Consider the following 14,975-nt stretch of genomic DNA (forward strand, 5'->3'; position numbering starts at 1 on the left):
TACCCTCACTGAGCCTCAGTTTTCTCACCTGTAAGAGCTTATACTCAAGGCACTAATAATCCGACGAGTCGACCCACCCACACCCACAGCACTACAGGCAGGGAGGGGAAATTAAGTAAGGGGGACTTGGGGGTCAGTTCCGACAAGGTCATAGAGCCCCAGGGGCGGGGTGTAGGTGTGGAGACTCCGGCGGGGACCCCAGGCATAAATCCGTCCCTTTGGGGCTCACAACCCCCACGCTGGGGGGGCCACGATTCAGCCGCGCCGCGGGGTCCGCGCGGGGCTCGCAACCAGGGGACGCGGGCCCCCGGATTCCGCTGGATCTGAGCGCCCGGAGGCGGGGTGGGCCTCCTCTTTGTGCCGGCGAGGGGGCGGGGCCTCGCGGAGCTGGACCAATCCGAGGCGGCCGCAGCCCTGGGAGGCCAATGGCGGGGCTGTGGGCGGGGAGAGGGAGCCTGAGCGCCGAGCCGCGGCAGAGAGAGGGGCCCTGGATCCGGCAGTGGGGGTCGGAGTGAGTAGGGGCCCCGCCCGCGAAGGGGGAGCCCCCAACTGTGCGCTCGGCTAGCGAGGGGGCGTCTCCCGGGTCCCTCTGCCCTCTGCAACCCCTGCCCCGCGGTACTTCCGTCAGCCGCCGCGTCCCGGGACCGGTGCGCTCCCCGACCCCCTGCGGAGAGCCGCCGCCTCCCCAGCCCGCCCCCTGCTTCCTGCTGGCGGAGACCGCGGAGGGCGCAGCAGGAGGCTCGGGGGACCGGGAGGCTCCTGGAGGGGACCCCGACTGGCTTCCTGCAGGGCGTGGTTTCTGAGATCTCCGGCTGGAGGCACCTTCCCCAAAGTACCCCCCCCCACTACCGCGCCACACCCTCACCCAGGGCCCCTTCCCCCCTGCACACCTCAGCGGCTGTGCCCTTTCCAGCCTCCCGGGCTGTCTGATCCCGAGGCAATGGCCTCGGGCTGCCTGGAGAAGTTTGTCAGCCGCTCCTTTCCTCATCCACCGTGCTCCCCAGGGGCTCCTTCCCAGCATCCCTCCCTTCCCTCCTTTTTACTGGTTTCCTTTCTACTCTACACTCTTCCTCTAACCTGGGAGAAGACCCTATTTCTCTTCCTGGCTCCTTCTGAGCCAGGCAACAAGCAGTGCTCCAGGGATGGGTACGTGACTGAAATTGCCCAATCAGGAGCAACTTTAGGGCCGTTGCTTAGCGGGCTGGCCCAGAACATTGCAATCTACCCCAAGTCAGTGTGGGCCTGTAGCAGGCTTCGGGTCCTTGAAGACAGAACTGACCTTTGGGGGGGGGGGGGGGAACAATACTAACAGAGTCACAGAGAAATTGAGCCAGAACCCTGATCATACCATACCTGAAGTCTCATCTCTAGACAGTTAGGGAAACCAATGTTCGTTGTTCCAAGCAGGATTCGTTGGTATTTTCCATTTCTTGCAACATGAAGATACTCACTGGCAATATTTATTGTCACGTCAACCCTGGGAAGATACTAACTCTCATTTTATATAGCTACGGAAACTGAGGCTCAGAGGGGCTGGTTTCCTCAGTTTACTCAGCAAGGCAGTGGCAAAATTGGGACCAGAATCTGCGCTTTCCTGACTCTCTACTGGAGAGAGAGAGAGCCTGTATTTACTTGACCGGGTTGGGTAAATACACAAGATACAACCTATTTTCATTTTTGCACTTATGACAGACATTGTCAGTCAACTGCTAAACCATTTCCTGCTGAATCCACAAAACGTCTCAGATTTTCCCACTATCTTAAGAGACCAGACCTTGTTTCTGAGCTCCTGACCACTAGGAGCTTATCAGGTCTCTCTTCCCCAGTGGCTCATTCCTTTTGAATTGAATGGCATTCAGTGGCACCAAGGGCAAGGAGGGTTCCCACATTCTCAAATCTGGGGGGCCCCTTGGAACAGCAGGCGGGGGCAGCCACAGACCCCCTCCACCTTGCCCTTTGGCCAACCCGAAGCAGAGGCCTGGAGAGGGGCCGAGTTTTCCTGGAATCACATAGTACCTGAGGGCAGACCTGGGGACTGTGGCTGTTCTGAGTCCCTCTGAACCCAATGTCCTTACCTTCCTGTGGTCCCTAGGACGGCTGGACCAGAGCAGGGTAGGGATGAAATGAAATGGGGACCATGGGTATACGTTTGGTGGTAAGATCGGTCTTGGAGGGTGGAGACTGTCAGAGCTGGGAGATGTGGGTCCGAGCCCCTCGGGGCTAAGGAGGCTGAGGCTAGAAAGGTTGGGGAGTATTCCTGGCTTTAGCATGTGTCGGGGCCTGGCCAAGCACCCACGTCTCTCCTGTGCCAGGAAATGTCATCCAAAACCTCGAAATAAGGCCCAGAGAAGGACTGCCTTGTCTAACAAATGCACCTAAAGACTTACCTCTCTAGGAGGCCTCTGTTTGCCTTGCTGTTTGCTTTCTGTTAAGGGCTCGGACTTGGCGAAGTTACAGGTTAACCTGTGGATGTGTGTCTGATACAAAAGATAACACCAACAGTTACTGGTTTAAAGAAAAAAAAAAAATGTACTTATGGGGCACCTGGGTGGCTCAGTCTGTTAAGTGTCTGACTTTGGCTCAGGTTGTGATCTCGCGGTTCATGAGTTCGAGCCCCGCATCGGGCTCTGTGCTGACAGTTCAGAGCCTGGAGCCTGCTTCGGGTTCTGTGTCTCCCTCTCTCTCTGTCCCTCCCTCCCTCACACTCTATTTCTCTCTCAAAAATAAATAGACATTGAAAGGAAGAAAGAAAGAATTTATTTATTTATTTACTTATTTACTTATTTATTTACTTACTTATTATTCAGGCACCTGGGTGACTCAGTTGGTTAAATGTCTGACTCAGCTCAGGTCACCATCTCATGGTTTTGGAGTTCGAGCCCTGCATTGGGCTCTCTGCTGTCAGCACAGGGCCTGCTTCGGATCCTCTGTCCCCCTCTCTCTGCCTCTCCCCTCCTTGTTCTCTTTCTTTCTCTCTCTCAAAAATAATTTAAAAGTTTTACTTGTTATTGAAATGCGGCTAACATCCTCCCCATGACTAAGCATAGTCACCATACAATGTTGTTACAATAGTATCCACTAAACTCCCTATGCTGTACTTTTCATCTCTGTGACTCATTTATTTTATACCTGGAAATTTGTACCTCTTCATCCCCTTCATCCCCTTTTACACATCCTTCCGGCTACCTCCCCTCTGGTAAACACGAGTTTGTTCTGTGTATTTAAGAGTCTCTTTGTTTTCTCGTTTGTTCATCTGTTTGTTTTCTAGATTCCACCTGTAAGTGAAATTGTATGCTATTTGCCGTTCAAGGGTTACCCTTCGTTGCCCCAAAGGACATTAGTCAGGTTTTGTTTTTTATTGAATTTGGAAATCTTATCCCAACATTTTAAAATGGATTTTTATGGGGCGCCTGGGTGGCTCAGTCGGTTGAGCGTCCGACTTCGGCTCAGGTCATGATCTCACGGTCCGTGAGTTCGAGCCCCGCGTCGGGCTCTGGGCTGATGGCTCAGAGCCTGGAGCCTGCTTCCGATTCTGTGTCTCCCTCTCTCTCTGCCCCTCCCCCGTTCATGCTCTGTCTCTCTCTGTCTCAAAAATAAATAAACGTTAAAAAAAATTTAAAAAAAAAAAGATTTTTTTAATGTAATCTTCCACCCCGAATGTGGGGCTGGAAGCACGACCCGGAGATAAAGGTGTGCTCCACTGACTGACCCAGCCCTGCGCCCCAGCTCTGTTTAGCTTTTTGGAAATTATACTTTGACACCTATCTCCTGGCACCTATCTTCCTCCCCCACCTTGATCAGGGCTGGGCAGGAAGGGGGTCAAGACCTGGGTCTCCCTGGATACTCACCCCCTCCCCATCACTGCTCCCAGGCCAGGTACCCCCCCAGCCCACTCTGACCCATGGAGCTCGGAGGTCACTCCTGTTCCAGTTCCCAGCAGACACAGCTCGCTGACCTCATCTACTAGGGGGTGCCCAGCCGCCATCAGCAGGCAGGTTCAGGCCGAGTTCCCGGATTTGCAAGGGCATCGCTCGCCCACATGCTTTCCGGAATCCACCCTCTCACCTACTTGGGTGATGGGCTCTGTGCTTGTTGGAACCAGGTCCACCTCCCAGCCTGCAGTCCGGTCCCTCTCCCCCCCCAAATTCTACCCACATGTATATGTGTGTATATATACATTTTTTAATGTTTTATTTATTGGGGGGGGGGGCAGAGGGAGACAGAAGCTGAAGCCCCCTCTGTGCTGACAGCAGGGAACTCGATGTGGGGCTGCAACTCACAAACCTTAACATCATGACCTGAGCTGAAGTCAGACGCTTAAGAGACTGAGCCACCCAGGCCCCCCAAATTCTACCCACTTTTATTTTTTATTTGTTTTTTTTTTAATTTTTTTTAATGTTTATTTTTGAGACAGAGAGAGACAGAGCATGAACAGGGGAGGGTCAGAGAGAGAGGGAGACACAGAATCTGAAACAGGCTCCGGGCACTGAGCTGTCAGCACAGAGCCCGACGCGGGGCTCGAACTCACGGACGGCGAGATCTTGACCTGGGCTGAAGTTGGACGCTCAACCGACTGAGCCACCCAGGCGCCCCTATTTTTTATTTGTTTTTTTATGTATACACACATGTTTATTTATCTTGGATGTAAAACTAAGTAGAATTTCTGGATTATAAGGTCATTCTAAGATATGCCTTTTTGTGTTTTGCATGCGCAATTTTTTTTAATTTAATTTATTATTTTAACCTACATTCAAGTTAGTTAGCATATAGTGCAACAGTAATTCTACCCACTTTTAAAGCCTGGCTTAAGCCTCCTTGCTCTGCACCCCATCTAGTCCTCTTTCCTGTAACCCTGAGCAGGTCTTCAGGCCCCTGCTCTGGACCCCCAAAACGGGACACTGGGGCCCCAGGGCCTCAGGCTAGGACAGATGAAGCAAGTTAAGTTGTAATTTGACCACATAAATATGTAAGTACTGTATTGATTCTTATTTTGCATTTTTTTGAACACAGTTCTTTTTTTGCTTTTTATTTTTTGGCTGCAGGGCTTCTACATAGGTCTGAGGGAGGCTTCCGGAAGGGCCCTACTCCAGAACAATCCAGCCCCGCCCAGCTTGGCGAAGCAGGAGCGTCTGCAGCGCCACCTGGCGGCCGTCAGGAGCTCCGCAGCCCAATCCGGAGGTGGGGGTAGCGCAGGGTCCCTGAGGGCGGCAGTCTTGGGTGGGGTCCTTTCCTCTCTCCCGCCTAGGAGGAAGCAGGCTGTATCTTTTGTCTTTGTAGTCGTGGACAGCTGCCCTAAGGGGGCACATTGGAGTTTTGGAGCCGAGCCGTGCAGAACGTTTATTTATTCGCCTTCTCAGTCCAGCCATCCCTGGGTGCAAGTGCCAGAGCGTGGCCTTGCCCGTAATTAGGTGAATTAGGTCGACATCGCGTTGCTTGCCTCTAACTCCAGCAAGCCTCGTTTTGGGGGTCCTTATACCCATTTTATTCATTGGAAAACTGAGAACCCAATTCTTGGAATATTGGTGCCGCCGTCCTAATCCACTCAAGCCTGTCCCAGCCAAGGTGGGTGTGTGCGTTGTGCACACACACACACACACACACGCACACGCACTCGCGCGCACGTGCGCGCAGCGCGCACACACACATACACGCCCATTGTGCCACCAGGTAATTTATGATCATCCTTGAAGGCCTATTTATTGAACAATTCCCTTTATGCAGAGGAGGAGTTTGTCTCCGAGAGAGCCTGAGCCGGCAGAGTCACGCAGGGAATCCAGACCCAACCAACTCTGTTCGCCCAGCCCCCAACTCTGTTCGCCCAGCCCCCTTCCAAAGGCCACCCGGGATTGGAAATAGAGCCAGCCGCCACCCCACGCCATTTCCTTCCAGTCTGCCCCACCGACAGCCGAGGCCAGGCTCTGGGATGGAGGTTCCAGGAGGGTGGGAACGAGTCTTGGCCCCCCTCCCTGGTTGCCTCCCCCCCCCCTCCCCAGATCAGGTTTCCAGCTCCCTATTTCTTCCCTCAGTCCTCAGGCTATATTCCCGCCGCTAACCCGCTGGGCCGCGGGTGGGTGGAGAACTGAGACCGTGGGCTTCGACGGCCTAGAGAGTTTGGGGGTGGGGCCTCTGCGAAGGCAACGCCCCCTCCCCAGCCCCTTTGGAGCATCCCTGCCAACCTCCCCCAGTTCGCGGAATACCGCTGAGTCACTTCCGAGGCTGCCTCTGCAGCCCCAGGGGGAAGAGTGCCATTCGATTCCCTAGGCAGCGGCCCAGCGCTCACCTGGGAGACCCGACTACTGTCTTGTCTAAACGGCTCTTCGGTCTAGAGAAGCCAACCCCACCTCATCCCCTGCCGTCCTCCCCCAGCCACCCTGGTGGCCGTGCAAGCTGCTACCTCAGGGCCTTTGCACCGGCTTGTGTCCTCTCACTGGCACACCCCTCCCTGCGCACCTGTAGCCTGTACGTACTTCCCACGGTCACTGCCAAGGCATCTGCTCCCGTGGGGATGTGTCAGATGGGAGCAAGGGGGCACCTGTCACCGTGACCCACAGATGCTTGGGTGGCCAGTTAGATTGGAAACGATGCAGACCGCAAACCGGGAGCGCCACGTGCTGCGTGGTGCAAGTGACAGGTGCGCGCGCCAGGTCTGCGTGACCGTGTGTGCCTCAGTGCGAGGCTGCAGGTGCGTAGCGGGAGCACAGGCGCGCGCTGAGCGCGCATCCCACGAATTCCCCGCCAGCCCAGATGCCCATCTTGGAGCTGTTGTCTCCCGGCTCCAAGCCCACCTTTCACCGCGAGGCTCTGGCTGGGGGTCTGCAAACTACAATTCCCAGAATCCTTGTCGCCCCCGGAATTCCTGCTAGGTTCGGCCAGTAGGAGGCGTCAGGGCTCTTAACCTTTCCCGTGCCGGGAACCTTGCGGTCGCCTGTGGCACCTAAGGATACATACGGTCCTCTTCTCAGAAATACGCTGTTTACAAAATGTTTAAGCCTTTAACTTGTGTTTTTACTGCATCCTGCATTTTAAAATTTGTGGCAAAGTAACATAACTTCCCCATCGCAAACATTTTAACTTTAGAGTTTAGTAGTAAGTACATTAATTCTGTTGTGAAACAGCACCCCAGAACTTTCTCCTCTTGCAAATGGGAAACCCTACACGCATTAAATTCCCTTTTCCCCCAATGCCCCTGGTAACCACCCTTGTGCTTTCTGTTTCTGTGTATGGCTCCTTTAGATACCTCGTATAAATGCAATCATACAGTATTTGTTTTTTGGCGTCTGGCTGAGTCACTCAGCGTAATGTGCTCAAGGTTCATGCATGTTGTAGCAGAGTGAACGTTTCCTTCTCGTCCTTTTAAAACTGGAATTATAGGGGCGCCCGGCTGGTTCAGGCGGTGGAGGAAGCGACTCTTGATCTTGGGGTTATGGGTTCTAGCCCTACACTGGGTGTAGAGATTACCTTAAAAATAAAATCTTTAAAAATAAATAGATAAAAGTGGAATTGTCTTTCATTGCTTGTACTGTTGTTTATCCATTCATCACAGATAGACATTTGGGCAGAATACTTTTCAGTGCCCAAAGTAACATGCATAGAATTACAAAGGAAACTTTGTGATTTTTTTTTTCTCTTTGAGGCGATTTATATTTATTTTTTATTTTTTTTTTAATTTACATCCAAATTAACATCTAGTGCAACAATGATTTCAGGAGTAGATTCCTTCGTGCCCCTTACCCATTTAGCCCATCCCCCCTCCCACACCCCCTCCAGCAACCCTCTGTTTGTTCTCCATATTTATGAGTCTCTTCTGTTTTGTCCCCCCCGTTTTTATATTATTTTTGTTTCCCTTCCCTTATCTGTTTCGTCTCTTAAAGTCCTCATATGAGTGAAGTCATAGGATATTTGTCTTTCTCTGACTGATTTCACTCAGCAGAAAACCCTCCAGTTCCATCCACGTAGTCGCAGATGGCAGGATTTCATTCTTTTTGATGGCCGAGTAATACTCCATTGTATATATAGACCACATCTTCTTTATCCGTTCGCCCATCGATGGACATTTGGGCTCTTTCCATCCTTTGGCTATTGTCGATAGTGCTGCCGTAAACATCGGGGTGCATGTGTCCCTTCGAAACAGCACACCTGTATCCCGTGGATAAATGCCTAGCAGTGCCATTGCTGGGTCGTAGGGTAGTTCTATTCTTAGTTTTTTGAGGACCCTCCATACTGTTTTCCAGAGTGGCTGCACCCGCTTGCATTCCGAAGGAAACTTTGTAATTTAATTGCAGTTGTCAACAAGCTGAAAGAACAAATGTGTCATACAGTAACCAATACATGCATTCCTTTATTAATGCATCAAATAACATATCTCAAGCCTAGAAACTCTAGACTATGGGGACTCCAGCCAGGTTTCTGTCCACCAGACCTCAAGTTTCCCCACTATATCGGTCAAGTGACACTTCTTTATTTGTTTTATTTATTTATTTATTTTGAGAGAGAGAGAGAGCAGGGGGCGGGGTGCAGAGAGAGAGAGAGAGAAAGAGAGAATCCCAAGCAGACTCCATGCGGGTGCTGTCAGCCCGGAGCCCCACATGGGGCTTGAACTCACGAACCGTGAGATCATGACCTGAACCAAGATCAAGAGTCGGACGCTTGAGCGACAGAGCTGTCCGCCTCAAGTGACACTTCAGTGGCACCAGCTCCTTCATTCCCAAGAACATCAGGATCGGTTAGCCTCCATCAAAACGGCAGATCAGTACCTCGTGGAAACCACTCCATCTCTGTGTGATCCAGCCACCTGGTCTCTGAGGCTTAAGAGTTCCCACTCAGCCTCTGCCAGTCGGGGTGCCCCAGCCAGCCCCCTGAGATCAGGAGCCCAGCCCAGTGGAACGTCAGTGGCTGATGCCAGCCCACAGAAGGTACCCACACAGGGATGAAGCCGCTGCTTCGCCAATACATTTCTTTTAAAAACATTTTTTTTAACGTTTATTCATTTTTGAGAGACAGAGTGCGAGCTTGGGAGGGGCAGAGAGGGAGACACAGAATTGAAAGTGGGCTCCAGGCTCTGAGCTGTCAGCATCGAGCGTGATGCGGGGCTAGAACCCAGGAACCGTGGGATCATGACCCGAGCCGAGGTCGGCTGCTTAACCCACTGAGCCACCCAGGTGCCCCTACCGACGTATTTCTAAAAGCGTGTGGGTAGCACATGATAAGTGACTCTCTTTGGACTTTCCACTTCCACCCCACTGGGAAAGTTCTCGAAAGTCTGCCTCACTGAATGCAGGCCACTGATGGGTTGCTTGAAACTTCAGTCTACAGACCTAGCAAACTGTCGGGGGCCTTTCCACCTTACATTCCGACTCTCTGGGGCGCCGCTCAAACCCATAAATCTGGCCCAATGCAGTGTCACAGTCCGCTGTGAGGGCCTAACATCTCCACTCCGATCCCTAGGTTCCTATTGGAAATTAGCAGCATTTGTCATTCATTTGGAGTATATTTTCTCCAGGGTCAACCTTGACTTCTAAGCACCTGGGACATGTTGGAATCTGACCCTCATTCTTTTTTTTTTTTTTTTTAAATGTCTTTATTTTTGAGACAGAGAGAGACAGAGCATGAGCAGGGGAGAGGCAGAGAGAGAGGGAGACACAGAATCGGAAGCAGGCTCCAGGCTCTGAGCTGTCAGCACAGAGCCTGATGCGGGACTCGAACTCACAGACCATGAGATCATGACCTGAGCTGAAGTCGGACGCTCAACCGACTGAGCCACCCAGGCACCCCCTGACCCTCATTCTAAGGCAGAAGGCTGCAGAGGGGGTTGGGGATGTGGAGCCTTCGAGAGGGTCCCTTCAGCCGAGGGTGTTACAGAGTCTGCCAGGAAGGTTAGAGGCCCCAGATACCAGAGGAGGGGCTCTTCTGCCCACAGGCGGGGGAAGGGGGGCCACAGCTCCCAGATGTCCAGACTCAGAGCATGAGACCATGTGCATGAGAAAGGGGGTGCCTGTGCACCCTCTAGACCTCAGGGTTTTTCTTCCCTTTGTCTAAAAAAGGAGGAGAGAGAGATGTCTCCCCTGGGAGGGCTGCTGGGAGGCTGCAGCCAGACTTTTTGGTGGGCGAATGATGGCTGGGTCCTCTTGCCATCTGATGCTTTCCCACGGCCTCTTCTTGTCCAGCAAGGCCTGGAGTGAGGCAGAGCCTGAGGAGGTGAGGGAGCGTTGAGAAAAGAGGTGCTCTGGATGGGGGTGTCTATGATGGGCTGGGTAACACGGGGAGAAGGCGGTCACTCCCTGAAGCATGGAATGCGGACACACAGATCCGCCTCGCCAGGGAGGAGAATGTCCCCACTAGAGGGCACCCGAGAGGCGTCTCTTGCAGCCAGTCCGGCCTTCAGACCAGCCCCAGCCAGCTGTCATTTACTGCTCTCAGTCCCCTACCCCTCCTTCCCCACTCCCTCGGCCTCCCCTTCCCTAGAGCTGCAGCACACCTCCTAGCAAGGGCCCTGTTGTCCCCTGGCCACACGTCCGTCAATCTCTCTTGCTCACACTCCCCCAGACCCTGCCTTTCTTAGCTGGGTCACCTTGGCCTCGTCATTTAACCGTGCTGGCTTTGGCGGGGGGGGGGGGGGGTCTCCGTTCCCCCTCAGGGTCATGGGAGACTTTCACCAGAGAGCCGGGTGCAGTGCCCATGTACAGATGGTCAAAAGTAGTGAGAGGAAATGCAGGCTTTTGCTTTCTCTTCCCTCTCCCTTCCTGGATGTACTTTCTTAACCTTGCACTCTCCTCCCTTCCTTCCTGCTGGCCGTGGTTGCCCACAGACCTCTGGGGCTCTCTGGGCTCTGTGTCCCTAACAGTGCTGACTGGCTGGCACCCACCATCCCTGTTGGGCCCTCACCACCCCCAGTGGCTTCCTGAGGATCTGGCCACCTGGAATCCGAGGCCAGGTGACCTGCTGGCCTGTGTCCTGCTAGTATACTGGCCCTGAGCCTCACCTAGAGTGACCCTGGCCCCGGGGACAGGACAGTCAGGACAGGATGGGACAGGCAGGGCATGGGGCTGGCTGGCCCCATTTGTCAGAAACACAAGCCTTCCCAGCCAGGCCAGGCCAGGCCACCGGCCTAATGGAGCTGTGAGGTGAAGACCTTCCCACCCTGGCCCTTCACCCTATAGCAAGTCCTGCCTGCTGGGGGGAAGGTGGGCTTAGGAAAAGGGGAGCCCCAAACAGACCCCTTTGCTGAGCACCTACTGCATGCCTAGGGCTCGCTCTTTGCAGCTAACACCCAATACGCTTTCCCCCAAAGGGATTATTGATTGCCCCCTTGTACAGAAGAAGAAACCGAGGGTCAAAGAGGTTGACCACCGTGTGTCCCGATTCCCAGCCACGGTGCTTTCGCCCTTTCTTCGTGAAAAGTGTGAAATATTTCAAATACACAGGAAAGGACAGAGAGGAACATAATGTACTCCCGGACCCAGGCATTACTTCACCGTATTTTCTTCAGCTCTGTTTTCTGAAAGAAATACAGGATATCAGAATCAGAAGACACCCGGCGTTCCACGTTTCTCCTTCCCACCCACCCCGAGGCGGCAGCAACGACTCCTTCCCTGTACCTTTGTAGACATCCCTAACCAATGTATGGGCGTGCCCTGCGTGTGCATTTCTTTCTTTCTTTTTTTTTTTTTTTACAGTTCTGAATTGAGGTATAATTTACCTACAGTGGAGGTCAGCGACCTTGATAGGACAGCCCAATCCTGCGTGTACAGCCCTAAGGCCACCACCCTAATTAGTCCAGGGTACAATTCCATTCCAGCAAGCCTCCTGCCCCTGCCCCCCCCCCCCCCACCTCTGGACAGCCACTGTCCTGATTGCCTGTAAATGGAACCCGAGACCCAGACAGCACGAGGGGGCCGCCGAGGTCCATGCACGGACCAGCGACTGCAGCTCGAGCTGTCCCTTACGTTGCACTGAATTGCATCCCGTATCCCTTGACCCAGCCCTGCTCCCGCGACGCTCGCTGGGTGGTTTCGGCCCAGACGCTCTGGCGATGCACCGACGGGCTCATGGCCGCACCGCACTGTTCTCCCCACCCCCGGGGCAGCTGGCTGAGATTTATCCGGGCAGCAGCCTGGGCCTCCCTCGCAGGCGTCTTCTGGAGGCGCCGCGCTGACCCGCAGCTCCGGGATGAAAGCGCCAGCCTGGGACGCCCCCGGGCCAAGCCCCCAGCCATTCGGAGCCCAGGCGTTTCGAAAGACCAGGCCGCACCTCGGCCCCCTCCCCGGGCCCCTCGGAAAACGGGAAGTTCGGGGAGGGAAGCTGCGCGCAGCGCGCCGGGCGGCCCGCGGGCCGGATGACTAAGTTTTGGCTGCTCGACCTGCGGCCGCTTGCCTTTTATGGCGGCCTCGTGGGCAGCGGACGTGGCCGGGGCCGCGCGGGGGTGCCCGCGGCCCCCAGCCGGCCTGCGCCAGCCCTGCCCTGAACTTTAGCAAGGGGAAACTGAGGCCCGGAGAGGAGCGGAGCCCTGGCGAGGTCGCCTAGCCCGGCGGGGGTGGAGCCAGATGGCACCCGATGGCCCTACCCGCCCCCCCACCCTCGGCAAAGGGCCAGGACAGGGATGACTCACCCTGAGGGGCGGGGTGGGGGTGGGGCAGCGCTGCATCTATTGAGCACCCACTGTTTGTCTCTCGGCGCCCACTTCCCCTCTCCCTCAACGCAGCCGTGCGGGGTCTCCCCCGGAGGAGCGAGGGGGGCGTGCGGGCGGGAGACGGCTCCGCCCCCTGCCCGCTTCTGCTCCAGCCCCGCGCCGGGCCCGGCGGGCGCTGCGGTTTACAGTCGCGCAAACCCAGCAGAGGAGAAGCCTCTCCCCGGGTTAACAGACGGGGAAACTGAGGCTGCGCGCAGACGTAACGTGCGCCCAAGGCCACAGGCGAGCTGGGCGAACACGTAAAATCGGGAAGAGGCACCCCAAGCTCTAGAGGTATTAAAATGCACGTTACAGTCCGCCGCCAGTACGATTCGTCTGCATCCGCACGGAGCCGAGTTACAGGGTGACCCCCGGTCCCGCTGGTCTTCCCGACGCTCCTAGATGCCCGACCCCGCCCTCCGCGGACCCGCCCGGCTGTGGGGGGCCTCGAGCCGTTGCAAGGCCAAGTGGGGACAGAGTGCGGGGCGCTCAGGGCCGGGCCGGAGGAGGAGAGCGAGGTCGGGATGGTGGTCCGCGGGACGCCAGGGGCAGGGGCGAGGCGGCTCCGGGGGAGGGGCGAGGGGGGAGGGCCGGAGGACGCGGGGGGGCGGCCCCGGCAAAGCTCCGGGCCCCACGTGTGAGCCCAACGCCCCCTCCCCGGGCGCTCCCAAACCTCGCCTTTTATGGAGAGGAAGTTGGGCCAAGTGGGCCGGGCCGGCCGGGAGGGGGGTGGGGGGGGCCCGCGGGGAGCTCGGCCCGGCCCGGCCCGCGCCGGCCAGGCTCTGGGAGCGCCCGGCTTATCTGCCCGCCCGCGCCGCGGCCCTGAGACCTGGGAGGCCAGGAGCCGCGGCCACGTGAGCCTGAGCCTTGCGGGCCTGGCCGCGCCAGATAATGGCACCCCCACCCCACCCCTCAGCGCCCGGGCCCTGGGCGGAGGCGGGGCCTGGACCCCCGAGGCCCAGCCGGCCGCCCCGCCCCGGGCTGGAAGGCTTGGGGAACGGGTTGGACCGCGCCGGCCTCGGGAGGTCCCCAGGCAGCTGCCTCCCTGGGGTGTTCGGACGCGCCCTCCACCCGCTGATTTGCCCAGACCGAGACGCCTACCCCCCCTCCCAACCTGGGAGCGGGTGGGCCTCTGTCTGGACACCCGCTGTGTGGACCCAGATTCCCAGCGGAGAGAACCTTCCTCTACCCTCGCTTCCGCCTCCTGCTGTCCTGGCCGCTGGGCGGGACCGCGTCGCCGACTGTGGGATTCTGAGAACCCGGTGTTGTGCCCCATCCCGTGCGGGTGGTCCGGGGTCCGCCTGGGGGCCCCGGACGCTGGTCTGAGGCCACCCGCCTCCATAGTACGGATGAGCACACCGAGGCCCAGAGACAGCCCCGTAGGCCCAGGTTGGTGCAAAGGTTCTGCTTTTCAGCCCTGGGTCACGTGAACCCTGAACAGGACCCTGGGCCTGGATGCCGTCCCAGGTATATACCCTAGGGGGTCCTGTGAGTGGTGAGTGGCCTGTGACGGGCTGTGATTCTCCTGAGTCCCCCAGAAATTCCCGGGCCTCGAAGAGAGTTTCCGAGGCCTCAGGAGCTGAGGGTCAGATAACAGCGCTGCAGCAGGGCCCGGGGACTGTGGTCGGGCTCCTTGCAAAGCTGGGACACCTGTACAGTCACCGCCTCCTCTGGGGGTCTGCCAGACCTAAGTGTGGGTGGTGCTAAACTTCTCTAGGCCTTAGTTTTCTATGACTGATACCTGCCCCCGGGCCCAGGGTGACGTTTCATGGGGGGGGGGGGGGGAGCAGGTGAGGGGGTGCTTACAGATGCTGAGCTGGAAGGCTGGCACCACACCCAGGGCACCCTCAGGGAAAGGCAGCTGTCATGATTAAGCCTAGATAATGTCTACAAGTGGCCCCAGGAGGACAGGGAGAGGCCAGACTCTAGCCCCTGCCCTTTGCTCTTTGCCCTCTGCTCAGGGGGCCCCTGGGAGTGGGCGAGAGTCAAGGCCAGGAAGCTCAGTTCTTCAGCTGGTCCATGGACACCCTTCTCCTCCTCCCTACACCCTGCCTGCTCCCTCCCCAAAGCTGGCAGGTGCCTTAGAGACAGGCGACTGCCCCCCCCAGTGCTTCCCTGGGAACAAGAGTGAACCTTTTCCAGCCCAGCACCTCCATGTAGTTTCTTTCTTCTTCCCTCCCTCCCTCCCTCCCTCCCTCCCTTCCTCCTCTCTCTCTCTCCCCCTCCCTCCGCCTGTCTTTTCTTTCTTTCTTTCTTTCTTTCTTTCTTTCTTTCTTTCTTTCTTTCTTTCTTTCCTTTCCTTCCTTCCTTC

The 14,975-nt window shown here is 56.3% G+C and overlaps 1 protein-coding gene and 1 long non-coding RNA gene across 2 annotated transcripts; one reads left to right on the forward strand and one right to left on the reverse strand.

Moving 5' to 3' along the window:
- The first annotated feature begins 241 nt into the window (after positions 1-241).
- LOC109251168 (uncharacterized) lies at positions 242-5,806 on the forward strand. Its single transcript, XR_002073396.2, has 3 exons — positions 242-511; positions 5,043-5,178; positions 5,722-5,806. It is a non-coding gene; the product is annotated as an uncharacterized LOC109251168 (long non-coding RNA).
- Positions 5,807-7,782: 1,976 nt separating this feature from the next.
- LOC128774766 (translation initiation factor IF-2-like) lies at positions 7,783-13,940 on the reverse strand. The gene is made up of 2 exons (XM_053894243.1): positions 12,605-13,940; positions 7,783-8,293 (listed from the first exon to the last, which is right to left on the reverse strand). Exons 1-2 carry the CDS (start codon positions 13,938-13,940, stop codon positions 8,286-8,288), a joined length of 1,344 nt encoding a protein of 447 aa, XP_053750218.1. The 3' UTR covers positions 7,783-8,285.
- Positions 13,941-14,975: the final 1,035 nt, after the last annotated feature.

Source organism: Panthera pardus, unplaced genomic scaffold (assembly GCF_024362965.1).
Source record: "Panthera pardus isolate Hobbes unplaced genomic scaffold, ASM2436296v1 HiC_scaffold_4, whole genome shotgun sequence".
In the NCBI taxonomy this organism is placed as follows: Eukaryota; Metazoa; Chordata; class Mammalia; order Carnivora; family Felidae; genus Panthera; species Panthera pardus.

Coding starts and splice junctions, on each gene's coding strand:
- LOC128774766 (XM_053894243.1), bottom strand. CDS start 13,940: ATGGGGCACAACACCGGGTTCTCAGAATCCCACAGTCGGCGACGCGGT.